This window comes from Lycium barbarum, chromosome 9, assembly GCF_019175385.1.
Source record: "Lycium barbarum isolate Lr01 chromosome 9, ASM1917538v2, whole genome shotgun sequence".
Lineage (NCBI taxonomy): Eukaryota > Viridiplantae > Streptophyta > Magnoliopsida > Solanales > Solanaceae > Lycium > Lycium barbarum.
The window spans coordinates 99369342-99381976 of NC_083345.1; the positions used below are offsets into that span (position 1 = coordinate 99369342).

Sequence of the window (12635 nt, forward strand, 5' to 3'; positions counted from 1 at the left end):
TTAAAAAAAATTGGGGGGAAGGGGTGGGAGGAGGAGGAGTGGGGGCTGGTAAAAATTTTTTTTTTTTTTTTTTTTTTTTTGGGGGACGGGAATGGTTGGGAGGAGGAGGAGGGGGATAAAAAAATAAATAAAGAAAATCAATTTTGTTTTAAAAATAAATTGGGGGGGAGAGGGAGGGGTGGGAGGAGGAGAAGGGGGCGGCTGGTAAAAAAGAAAATAGATTAAAAAAAATTTCAAAAAAAAAAATTGGTGGAGGGTGGGGGCGTGGGAGGAGGTGGGGTGGCTAATGAAAAAACAAATAAAAAATATCAAAACCTTTTTTTTTAAAAAAAATTAGGTGGAGGGATGGGAGGAGGAGAAGGGGGTTGGTGGGTTGTTGGATTAAGTTGGGGGTCTCTTTATATTATATAAAAGATTAAAAAGTTTTAAAAAATACATTTTAAACCCCAATTTTTGTTAATCCCAAATTTAATTAAATTTTGCTTTCAGTGATCCCACGAGTCTCCTGTACTAATTTCACAATTAAAAGTTCACCGATAGCTAATTCTTCCTGTATACTCAGCACATACACATATAGCAAACAAAAGGCAGCAGTATCATTTTACAATTTGCCAATTATTAGATCTATCATATCAAATCCCCCAATAGATTTTGTTTACACCAAAAGTAGAAAAACACAAATAATACATACATAGAAAACAAAAAGGATGGGTTTATATCAGATTTCAAGAAACAGTTTGAGTAGATGCCGATGGCTATTTTCAATTTCATTACATCCCCATCAACAATTACACCATTCCAATCACATCCATGCTTCTCAAAAGGTGAATTAATTTTTTTTTCCTTGTCATGTCTAGTTTCTTAATTAATGTTACATCTTTTAGCTCTAACTGCGAACAGATATTGTTTTAGTTTAGGGCCTTAATCTTTTTTTTTTTTTACTGCCCAGATTAGCGAAATGTCTCAATAACCAATGAAACAGTGTTTAGGATTGCAAGATTTAAGCTGAAAATGTAATTAACTGCCACTAATACAACTTAAGTAACATGCACTAATGCACCGGATCCCACCAGTAACTCCGAAGTTAAGCGTGCTTGGGTGAGAGTGTACTAGGATGGGTGACCCCTGGAAGTCCCTCCTCTCTCTACCTTACAAAGGTAAGGGTAAGCAGTGGCGGATCCAGGATTTTCAATCAGGGTGTTCGGAAAAATAAATGAACCTATTTTTGCATTTGTTCAGGGTGTTCAAAAGTCAATATATCTACATGAACACGGAAAATTGACCCTAAATATACACTGTAATTTTTTGCCGAGGGTGTTCGGGTGAACACCCTGGGCCTTGACTACATCCGCCCCTGGGGGTAAGGTTTGCGAACATCCTACCCTACTCAGACCCCACTTGTGGGATTTCACTGGGTATGTTGTTGTAACACAACTTAAGAAACATAAAATGGAAATGGAATTCATTACAGCCATGGACAAATCAATGTAAGCTCCATTCGAGCTCCCAACTCAGTCCTCAGGTAATATTCAGCTCAAAATACCTGAATTGGAAACTAGGAAAGCTCAATACACTCGCAATAGCTCGTAAGTCCAGATAGAAACAAAAAGGATAAGAGGTGAGATTTAGGGTGTGTTTGGTATGATGGAAAATGTTTACCAAGGAAATATTTTCTCGGAAAATAAGTGATTTTCCTACTCATTTTCTTGTGTTTGGTAAGCAAGTCGGAAAATGTCATTTTAAGAGCATGTGCATATATTCAAAGCAAAACACTATTGAGTTTTTTGAATTCGGAGTGCAACTTTTGATGATGGGGGTAGGCGGGGTGGTAGTGGGGTGGGTTGGGGGGTCGGTAGGAGTTGTGGATGGATAGTGCAAGATTGGGGTTGGGGATGCATTGGTGTGTCTTTATTGATCCCGAAAATGTTGTCCGTCAAAATTTTTAGGAAAACATATTCTCTTATTTTGAGGAAAACATTTTCCAAGATATTTAGTGCAAGCAAACAAGGGGAAATAGGAAAACATTTTCCGTCATTACCAAACACACCCTTAGAGATTGAAGAAGAAGAAGAAGGGAATTTAGATATGAGAGAGAAGAGGTTAAGTGAGTTACAGAAGAGCTCGAGAGAACATGCCCAAAATTCACATGATGCTGGCCTTCGGTTGTATCTAATCATGACCGTCCATTTCTTAATTCTCCCTTACTAAAATACTGTTAAGTGGTTGTTAGACTTCCCCCTAAACGCCGCCGCCTCACTTATATGCCCTTCTTTCCCTATTTTGAATCCATATCATTATAGGAATATGTGATTTTAATTGTAAAATGATGAAGGAGATGTTGGGTTCAAGTTTAAGGTTTCTTGCCAATCAATCAACGACACGACAATCCCAAATTAGTTAGGATTGCATAGTTTAATTGCTAAATTTGTTTCTGTTATTGCCAATTTGTGACTTTTCATGCTTTATTGTCTTTGTTTTTGGTGATTTTAAGGTTTTGGGTTGCAGAGTACTTCATTCACGGGTTTCTAATGCTCTTAGTGGTAGATGGCAACAAATTCATCATCAAAGCACTGCTGTAGCAGAGGTTTGTAGAGTGTTTTATTTCTTAAATATACACAAATCATGTTATGCCCTATCTTTTTGCTAACATCATATTTCAATGTCGTTATTCTTAGTTAGCTTCCTCACTGGTGGATGTTATGGTTTATATTTCGTGTAATGTAATATGTTGTGATCAAATATTTCAAGAAGAAACACCACAGCACCTACCCGGTGCTGTTATTTATTGATAAAGTGATCTTTTAAAGATAAAAAAAGTAACTCAAGAAGGAAAAAATTATTATACTGTCTAGGCAACTACAAAAATATTAACAGTTGCTTCTCCATAGTCTAATCAAGAGTATGTGGGGATACCCGCCAGGGTGGCTCAATTGGTTGAACACGGGGCTTCCATAATGGAGGTCTCAGGTTCGAAAGCCCCTGCCTACGACAACAGGGGATTTGCCTTCTGGGTCGAGCTCGTCGCACGGGGCTTGCCTAGTGTGGGTTATCTCTGCTGTGTGGTTTGCGGGCTATTGCACTGGAGCGGGGTTTACCCTGTGCGCACCAAAAGGGTAGCGGCTGCGGGTTCCCTTGTCATAAAAAAAAAGTATGTGGTGATGAAGGGCCTTTCGCTTTATTCCTTTCCGGTTGTTTTAGTCAGGATAGACAAATCAAATTCAAAATTCTTGAAGTCGACCAAGTGGATGAATTTTCTTGAGATCGGGAAATACTCTTGTCAGTGTCATTATTGTGGAGCCTGCCACTTTAAGGTCTTTTCTGAGTAGTTCGAGTTTCTTCCTGATGCAAATCATCAAGTCTTTTATTTTCTTATCTTATTTTTCTTTGGGGTTTTTTTTTTTTTTTTTTTTTTTAATAAAAAAAATCCCTTTGCTTTAAAGGAATTGCAGAAGGGTGATGTTTTTCACACTGTTTCCTATTTTCTTTTTCTCAGGAGCAAGTGGACCCATTTTCCCTTGTTGCAGATGAATTATCCCTTGTGACAAACAGGCTGAGATCAATGGTGGTTGCTAAGGTATATAACTAGTTCTGTGGTTTGGCAGTTGCTACATTCATGATGCTAGATGACAGCCTGTTTCATTTGTATACAGGTCCCAAAGCTGGCTTCAGCTGCTGAGTATTTCTTCAAAATGGGAGTAGAAGGAAAGAGGTTTCGACCCACAGTATGATTTGTTACTCCAAAGCTGAAGTTTTATGTGTACTATACATTTATCTTTAGTTTGGTGCACATGCTTTTGTGAATAGTTGGAAAAGCAAAATCCACATTTCCTTTGATGAAGGCTGCATAGCTTCCAAAAAAATCACGATTCTTGTAATTACTGAGTTTCTTTCAAAAAACTAAGTGCTTGCTGCTTAGTGAAAAGTTAATACATTTGGGTTTGAAATAGTAGAGATATACACTTATTTCAGAAGGCTTAAAACATGTTTTCTTAAAAACTAGGGAAGAAAAAGAATATCTCTTAGGGTGTGTTCGACTGTTCGGTATGAAGGAAATGTTTTCCAGGAAAATAAGTGGGTTCCTTACTTATTTTCTTATGTTTGGTATGTAAGCAAAACATATTATCCTAAAAGCATTTGTATATAATCTAGACAAATACTATAGGGTGTGGGGTGGGGTGGGGTGGGGTTAGGGGTGTGGGGAGGTGGGGATGGGGGCTACGGGGGTGGGGGTGAAGATGAGGTGTGTTGGAGGGTGGTGAGGATTCAACCACTTGTAGGACTTGTTTTCCCTACTTCCGCTAGGGAAGTAATTTTCCTCATTTTTAAGGAACTTGTTTTCCTAGAGAAAATGTTATTCAAAATTTTTGACCAACCGAACATGACAAAATTGAAAAATATTTTCCTTCATACCGAACACACCCTTAGTTGCACTTCTAGTAGGTTCAAGCTTGATTCTCCAGGGGAGGTGACTGAAAGCAAAACAAAGAATGTGAATAGAACAGGGATAAACATGAAAAGACTAAAGAAACAGAAAAAGTTCGCAAACCAAAAAATGAACTGAATCCTATCAACTTTCAACAACTTGGATCTCCTTTTTTCTTTTATTTTGCATTTTAGTGGCATATAAACGTTTCATGGAATGTATCCCGTGGAATTAGTCGAGGTGCGAGAAAGCTGGCCCAGGACACCACGGTTATCAAAAAAAAAAAGTTTTATGTTGCATTTAAACAACACTTAGTTGAAATAATTTAATTTTATTAGGTCTTGAGAAAAAAAAATCTATTTTATTAGATATGCAATTTTCCAATACAGTTATTATTTAATGAGCAATGGTGTTCTTTTAAGGGATATGAATTGAAGTCTTTGTATTAGTTGAAATCTTTGTAATTCCAACATAAGTACCATTGTGGCGTCGATACAGATAGTACCCTCTTGAAATATTTTACTTTGGTGGTGCTTCTTATTGGCTTTAAATGGTTATTGAGTTAAGTGCAGTTGCTTGGCCAGATCCATCATAATGTCGATTTTTCAAGTTTGTATCATGTCAATGCAGCATTGATTTTTCAACTCATGGTTTCATACACTTTCCTTTGAAAGATAAATACACTGGTGCAGTTTGTTGTAGATTCTGCTGTTGATGGCAACTGCATTGAACGTACCAATTTCTAGATCTGCACTCCAAGTGGATGTTGATTCTTTGTCCATGGATTTGCGTACAAGGCAGCAGAGTATAGCTGAGATCACTGAGATGATCCATGTAACTATTCTGTCTCTTTATTCTGATAGGTTTCTCTCAATGAGCCAACATATTTGGCATGGTTGACACAGATTATATGAATCAGAAACACCAGCATGGCCACTCAGTTGATGTTTCGTATTCTCTCCTCAAATTCACATTGGTTTATTAATTGGTCTTAGAATCCCATTTACTTAGAACTTTCTTCAAGTCAACTTTCTGTTTTCACTCTTCCATAGGTTGCCAGCCTACTTCATGATGATGTACTGGATGATGCTGACACAAGACGTGGGATAGGTTCTTTAAACTTAGTGATGGGAAATAAGGCAAGTCGTACTTTGCTTTCCTTTTCTGAAATATGTTATTCCTTGTTAGAATCTTCCATGTAATGCAAGCAAGCAGATTTTGCAGTAGTGAGATGGATTTATGTTGTTCATAGTATTTTTTATTAACCATCTAATATCCGGAACTCGCTTGCCCGACTAATCCAAATTCACGCCGGGTAGGGCCCATTACTGGAGAAGCGCTCACTACCAGGAATTTCTCCATTTTAAAGGAGTTCTAGATATAAAAGTAATGATGAAAAGTTAGTGTGATAGAGAAACTATCATATGAAAAGTTTAAACTATACATAGTTAAATGATTCAAATTCTTGAAACTTGTGAAGTTGTATAGAAAATTTTTAGTAATGGAATAATGTCAAACATTTTGAACGTGCCCTAATGAAAACTAAGGTGTAATATAAACTGAATCAGGAGGGAGTATCTTATATCACCAAGTAGAATATTGGATATGACATTCTTACTACAGATAGCGGTACTACGTTTTAATTATAATATTATATTAAAGCAGTCATTTTAGAATTAGAGTAGGCCGAGTGATAGTGAGAGGTTGGGGGGGGGGGGGGGTCAGGACTCATGCTCTCCTCTTGGGTGGAAGAGCAATTGTCTTGAAATGGACTTTTTTCGCTTTTGAAATAAGTGGGTCAAAGAGCAATTTTCACCTGTGGGTTATTTTTCACAAAGTAACTCTGTAATGTGGGTTATATTTCACAAAGCAACTCTGTAATGTGGGTTGTTAAATTATGCGACCTTGCTATCTGCTGACCCTATTATCACTTCTATTTGGTGCAGATAGCAGTACTAGCTGGAGACTTTCTGCTTTCCCGAGCATGTGTGGCACTTGCCTCTTTGAAGAATACCGAGGTACTTTGTCTTTTCCTCTTGGCTCTAGCAAACGTTAAATATTTTGCACAATTAACAAGAGTGGAACCACAATGTTCATTATACTCTTATTATTAAGGCCTGTTATGTTCTATTCCTACTTATCCTAAGTCTTCTTTTCTGGGGATTTATTGTCATTGTACATTCTTTCGTTCTATAAATTCTTGATGGTCAACGATAAAGAATTTTAATTTGTACAGGATTACGGTTTGTATACACCTTTTAACTAATTAACTCGTGTAGTTTCATGCAAATTAATCTCTTATGGTTAGGGATTCTTTTGTAACTTATACATTTTATCTCAAACAAACCGCTCTTGTTTTGCTTCCAGCCGTGCAACTCTATAAAGTTCTTTTCCCTCCTATTAAAGAAAAAAACCACACTTAGTTTGCTGCCTGTTCCATTCATGCATGTCTTTTGCCTCTCGTCCATTAAAAAGCAAAAAAGTAGAAGAAAAATGGCAATACCAGCAAACTGGGAAAGGATTTTAGCTGGAAGGTTAATATTAGCTAACACGTCTGTTGCTTTATTTTTAGTTATACCTCTAGTCATCCTCTCTTCAGCTCTGTCACTCTGATCTTGTAGGTTGTATCCCTTATGGCAACTGCTGTGAAACATCTTATTACTGGAGAGACAATGCAAATTACGACGTCTTCGGATGAACGTTGTAGGTATGCTGGTAGAGTGCAGATTACTTTTTTTGTGGACCCTCATTGAAATTATGTCAACTAAAATATATCTATATCCCGAGACATTAAAACACTTCGTGAGTTCTTAACTAGATATTACATCTTCCCAAATTTAATCATATAAATCAGATCAGTGCCTGTTTACTTCTTTTGAAAGGTAGTGGCATAGTGCAGATGCCGCAGCAGATAGGAAGAGACTCATATACTACGAAGACTAGAACCTGTTCCCAACTAGTAGATATCACCTATATGGATTTGTTTTCCTCCATTGTGTCCTATCTATAGCCAAGTCTGCAGAACTCTACATTTAAATAAAAGATAAAACTATATAACTATAGATTAGACCTTATTTTAACTGGAAGATAGTATGAAATAAAGTCAGTATAATGACACAAGTAGTCAATTATCAAAGATTAAATGATAGAAGGTAGTCATAGACACAAGGCTTGGAACGTTACTCCTCTTGCTTTAATGTGGGTTATTTGGAAAGAGAGAAATAGGTGAGCTTTTGAAGGGGTGGAGATGAGCTTTGCTCAGTTGAGGAGTAGTCTCCGATCTCTTATTTTCTTTTGGTGCACCCATGTAGTTCCTGTTTGTATAGAGGGTTGGGTATCTGGAGAGAACCATTTGTCGTAGGTTTCTCCTCTTTTTGGTATACCACTTGTATACGGCCAAGATGGCCTTGTTCATATCAATTAAACTTTTTACTTGATAAAAAAAGAAGGTAGTCATATTATATTTTTTATGATCTACATTAGCTTCTTTTTCCTGGCACATCAAGGATAATCCACCTTAGCAATATATTCTCTATGTAGTCATTAGACGAAAATTATCACAAAAAGAAGTCATTAGACGAAAATTCGCTACAATGTCCAAGCGGTTCTGATCTTCTTTCCCACTAGGTGTCCCACTTCTCTATTACTCCATGCATCCCATATTTGACCTCCTGAAAGGCTGGAAACACTTTTCTAAAAAACTTTCTGATACTATTAACAAAACAGAGTAAAATAGAAGAAATCAAGAAGGTTAACTGGTTAAAGATGTGGAAAATTACTGAATAATTTTTTTTTCCTTCTCTCTTCAGTCTTCACCATCTTTTGTAGAATTCTAGATTTTTCTTTTTCTGTTTCGTTTATTTAATCTGTAGTATAAGTTTAGTAGAAGAAGGGGATTGGGGTAAAAATTGTGGCTACATAACAGAACATTGGAACAGAGGATGGAATAAATTTGAACCACATTTCTTTAGGAACAACACCTCGTTTGGACATGTTAAGCCTGTGAATCAACTCAACAAAGAAGATGCTGCAAACAGATAAATATGAATTAACTACTGAATCATAATGATTTAGTTTGATGAGTAAAGCGTGCTAATACTATGAGCGAAGGGATGCTTGCAGTTGGAGGAAATAAGACCGAGCTTATATCCCTTTTAAGGACACTAACATTGCGTTTAACTTTTAGGGTGTTAGGTGTATGTCTCCAATAAATGTGGAATCTCATGTTAGCATGCATACTAAAACATGCACTTTTGCCTAGCTTTCTCAACTGATACCTTAGCTGGCGAGGGTATTTACTAACTTTAACCGTATCCTCTCTGTTTTAGGACACCAGTTTTTTTGCTCATTTGTCTCCAAAGTTGCACTACACTTCAATTTGAGATGGAGGATTGTCATTCCATCAATCACAAATAAACTTGATGTTCACATTCACAGTACAGAAAAATCTCTCATCACCACTGGTAGAGGAAAATCCTAGAGCCGCTGAACCATTTTTTCCCAATACTTAATGTCCACCTTCCTCTCTAAAAAGCAAGCCACCACTACACCGTATTGTTGGTCTAAACTATTGCAAAGGATGAATCCTTGCTCAGATATATCTAAATGAGTAAGATGTTTCAGACACTCTTGACAAATGCATAATTTTACATGTTACCAGCAAAACGTGACTGACAATTTCAATCTTTTATCAAGGATATATTCAAACAATGGAGTAGAGTTTATTCTACAGAAATGTGCCATGAATAATTATATTGATATAGGTAAAGAAAAGGAGGATGGAAGAACTGATTGATTCATGGTCAATATTTATGGTATGGCGGTTGGGTTGTATAATTTGAGATATGTATAGACTTTATATGGAGAATGGGAAATGAACCATCCACTTACAAGTTACTCAAGGTTGCTTACAATCTGGTCTATTTGTTTGTTAGACTTTTTGACCAACCTCTCTCTGAAATTAATGTTCTTAGTCATCTTTTGCAGCATGGAGCATTATATGCAGAAAACATATTACAAGACTGGATCATTGATTTCAAATAGTTGCAAATCAATCGCACTACTTGCTGGGCATACTGCTGAAGTCTCCATATTGGCTTTTGACTATGGAAAAAATTTGGTCTGTATAGTCTTCTGATGAGAGTCCTACTTGACTTAATATATTCACATTTGGGTTATAATTGGTTCAGTAAAACGTAAAAATTGTTCTATGTTCTGACCTTTTCTTCATTGTTGCTATCTGGGTGGAAATGTAGTGTATAAATACTCATAAGTTGCTGATATGCATCTTATAACATGACCATTGGTAGATATTTCAGTTTCGGCGGATACACTATTTCCTTGTGATTGTACAAATAAAGTCCTGTTTAAGTAGTTTACCAATAGAGTTTCCCTGGTTCTGAATTCTTGCTTTCTATGTCTCTTCATGCAGGGATTGGCATTTCAATTAATAGATGATGTTCTTGATTTCACGGGCACATCTGCAACTCTTGGCAAGGGTTCATTGTCTGATATTCGTCATGTAAATTTTCTGGCCTTGCTAGTTGTTTCTCACATTTTTTTAACTCTTTAGTTGACATAAAAGAGTGGCTTCAGTTTAGGATGTAGGGTGCCTTGGCTTACTGGCAGATTTACTCATTTTTTGCTTTGGATTTCACAGCATGGTCATATATATGCTTTATAAGTTACGAATTAGCAAGCAACTGCCACTCCATTTGTTTTAAAATCTTTTTACCTATTATTTTGGTTGTTGTTAATATACTACTATTATTACTGCAACTACCACTACGACTACCACCACCGCTACCACTGTCAGGACGACTGCTCTACTGCTGTTGTTATTATATGATAATTAGAATTCAACTACTGCAAGTGAAAAGTTGAGAGCTTGGATCTTTCTACTAGATTATTTGAAATCTGTAGCATAGAAATGAGGTATATACTTCCTGTATACTCTTCTAAGTATTCCTTTCTTTTGTTTTAGTTCCAACAATGATGAGTGTTAAGTGATTTTCTCATCTTTGTATTTTCAATTAAATTTTCATCTCTGTGCCGTTCTTAGTTTCTCAGACTTGACGCTTCCAGATGTCATACGATGAAAGATAGATTCATACTCTTTAGAAAATCCTTTACATGATGTGCTCATTCACAAATTCAGGAGTCATGTCTTAAGAGGGCATTCTCAATCTCTTTTCCATAAGTATTGAGTTTCTTTGGAATGCTTTTGTGTTTGTAGGGTATAGTAACTGCCCCAATATTGTATGCCATGGAGGAATTTCCTCAACTGCGTACGCTGGTGGACCGAGGTTTTGATGATCCTGTCAATGTGGAGATCGTAAGCATTTTTGTTTCATCTTCTCTTAACATGTCCATAATCACCTCTGTATTCTTATAAATTTGTGGTTGAATTTCCTTATACCTCTTAATTTATCACACTTATGAAAATGATGAGATGATTTATTTATCCAAATGATAAGAGGTGATTTTACCCTAGTAAATATGCCACGATTTTCTATCAGGTCCATACCTTTAGTTCTGTATGAATTCCTCATTTCTATTTGTTTCTATTTTACATAAAATGTTCCCATCAACAGGATGCAGTGGTTGAGTGAAATTAGTTAATAATCCAAGATTGTCCTTTCAAAGTTTAATGGTGAACTAATTTGTGATACGACCATCTGTTCCTATTTGTGCTCTGGGATTTGAGTCTTAGTAATGCCTATTGTGGTATATTCATATTTCTGGTTCTCAGCTTTAAAAAACGTCGGAAGTGATGTTCTGTGTTAGATTAATGCTATGATCTTCTGGATTTCTGGATTGACTTTTATTGCTAGTTTTTGCTGATGACTATGATGGTGTAAATGTGTCGCTGCCACATCCATTTACGTTCCACGTCCTGATTGAGTTTTGGTTTTCTCATATAATGTGTGAAATTTAGTTGTGATCACTGAACCAAAATCTACCATCGAAATTGCAGGCTCTGGACTACCTTGGTAAGAGCAGAGGGATACAGAGAACAAGAGAACTTGCAAGAAAGCATGCTAGCCTTGCGTCAGCGGCAATTGACTCTCTTCCAGAGAGCGATGATGAGGATGTTCAGAGATCAAGACGGGCACTTGTAGAACTTACTCACAGAGTCATCACAAGAACAAAATAGGGGGAATAAAGGGAATCTATCAGGTTCAGCTGTGCAGCCACACATTCAATTACTGTACCTTGGGATAGCCGAGGGTATATCGGAAACAGCCTCTCTAGCTTCCCAAGGTAGGGGTAAGGTCTATAAACCACCCTCCCCAGACCCGAATTGTGGGATTACACTGGGTATGTTGTTGCAACACGAAATCCTGTATTTCTAGGGACAACATACCCTAACTTTACGTTATGATTTTCTTATAGATAGATAATTTATGATTCTTCTCATCCAAAAATTATTTGGAGACACATTGATGTTGTACAAGGTTATCCAGTTGAAACTAAGTGGATATATCCTTTGATACACAAATTCAAAATGGCTATTGACCAGGTGTGCGTGTTCAGGTCGGTTTTGTATTATTTGGATTTCAGTTTCTTATTTTCGCTTTGAGAAAATTGTAATCCAATCTGACACAAAATAAGTTTGAGTTTGTTAGCATTCAAAAAATACTTGTTCATTCAGTGTCTAGATGTACTTGTTCTCTTTCTTATGACCTTATGTCAGCGTGCTCCCTGTACTTTTGGTAGCTGGTTAAGTAATATCATATTTGGTAGCATTTTTTTTTTTTGCTATGTATAAAATTCAACCCACCTAATATGGTGTTTGGTTTGCAATCCAGAATCCTGCATAATTAATACATGTATAAGTTATGAGAGAATTTATATATTATTTTAGAGTCCGGAGCCTAAAAGGCATGAATTTGCCACAAAAAAATCAAAGGGGGTTGCCCTTTCCATGATAAACCATAAGGGGTTTATCGTGGATCACCCTATGTTATACAATTTTTTTTTTCACTTTGTTAGATTTCGATATTTAAAAAAAAAATATTATAAGTAAAATGTAGACTAGTCCACGTTTATTTTGTAAAACGTAGATTAGCCGACGTTTGGCCTAAATATATTTTTTATAAAACGTTGGCTACTCCACGTTTTACAAATATAAATTATATTTTGTAAAACAAATTGATGTCCGCAATATATCAGAACCCCCAAATTAGAAACGAACCCTAATTATTTTTTT

General features: G+C 36.5%; 1 protein-coding gene across 1 annotated transcript; it reads left to right on the forward strand.

Moving 5' to 3' along the window:
* Window positions 1–479: 479 nt before the first annotated feature.
* Window positions 480–12083, forward strand: LOC132609146 (solanesyl diphosphate synthase 3, chloroplastic/mitochondrial-like). The gene is made up of 12 exons (XM_060323006.1): window positions 480–824; window positions 2492–2584; window positions 3494–3574; window positions 3651–3722; window positions 5126–5257; window positions 5476–5562; window positions 6370–6441; window positions 7045–7130; window positions 9410–9542; window positions 9855–9944; window positions 10659–10757; window positions 11400–12083. The coding sequence occupies exons 1-12, from the start codon at window positions 708–710 to the stop codon at window positions 11577–11579; spliced, it is 1242 nt and encodes a 413-aa protein (XP_060178989.1). The 5' UTR covers window positions 480–707; the 3' UTR covers window positions 11580–12083.
* Window positions 12084–12635: the final 552 nt, after the last annotated feature.

What these genes read in the sequence shown, in the direction of transcription:
- LOC132609146 (XM_060323006.1), top strand. Translation starts at nt 708, where the DNA reads ATGGGTTTATATCAGATTTCAAGAAACAGTTTGAGTAGATGCCGATGG. An exon ending in AAAGCACTGCTGTAGCAGAG is followed by an intron (nt 2,585 to 3,493) that starts GTTTGTAGAGTG and finishes TCTTTTTCTCAG; the next exon opens with GAGCAAGTGGACCCATTTTC. An exon ending in GATCAATGGTGGTTGCTAAG is followed by an intron (nt 3,575 to 3,650) that starts GTATATAACTAG and finishes ATTTGTATACAG; the next exon opens with GTCCCAAAGCTGGCTTCAGC.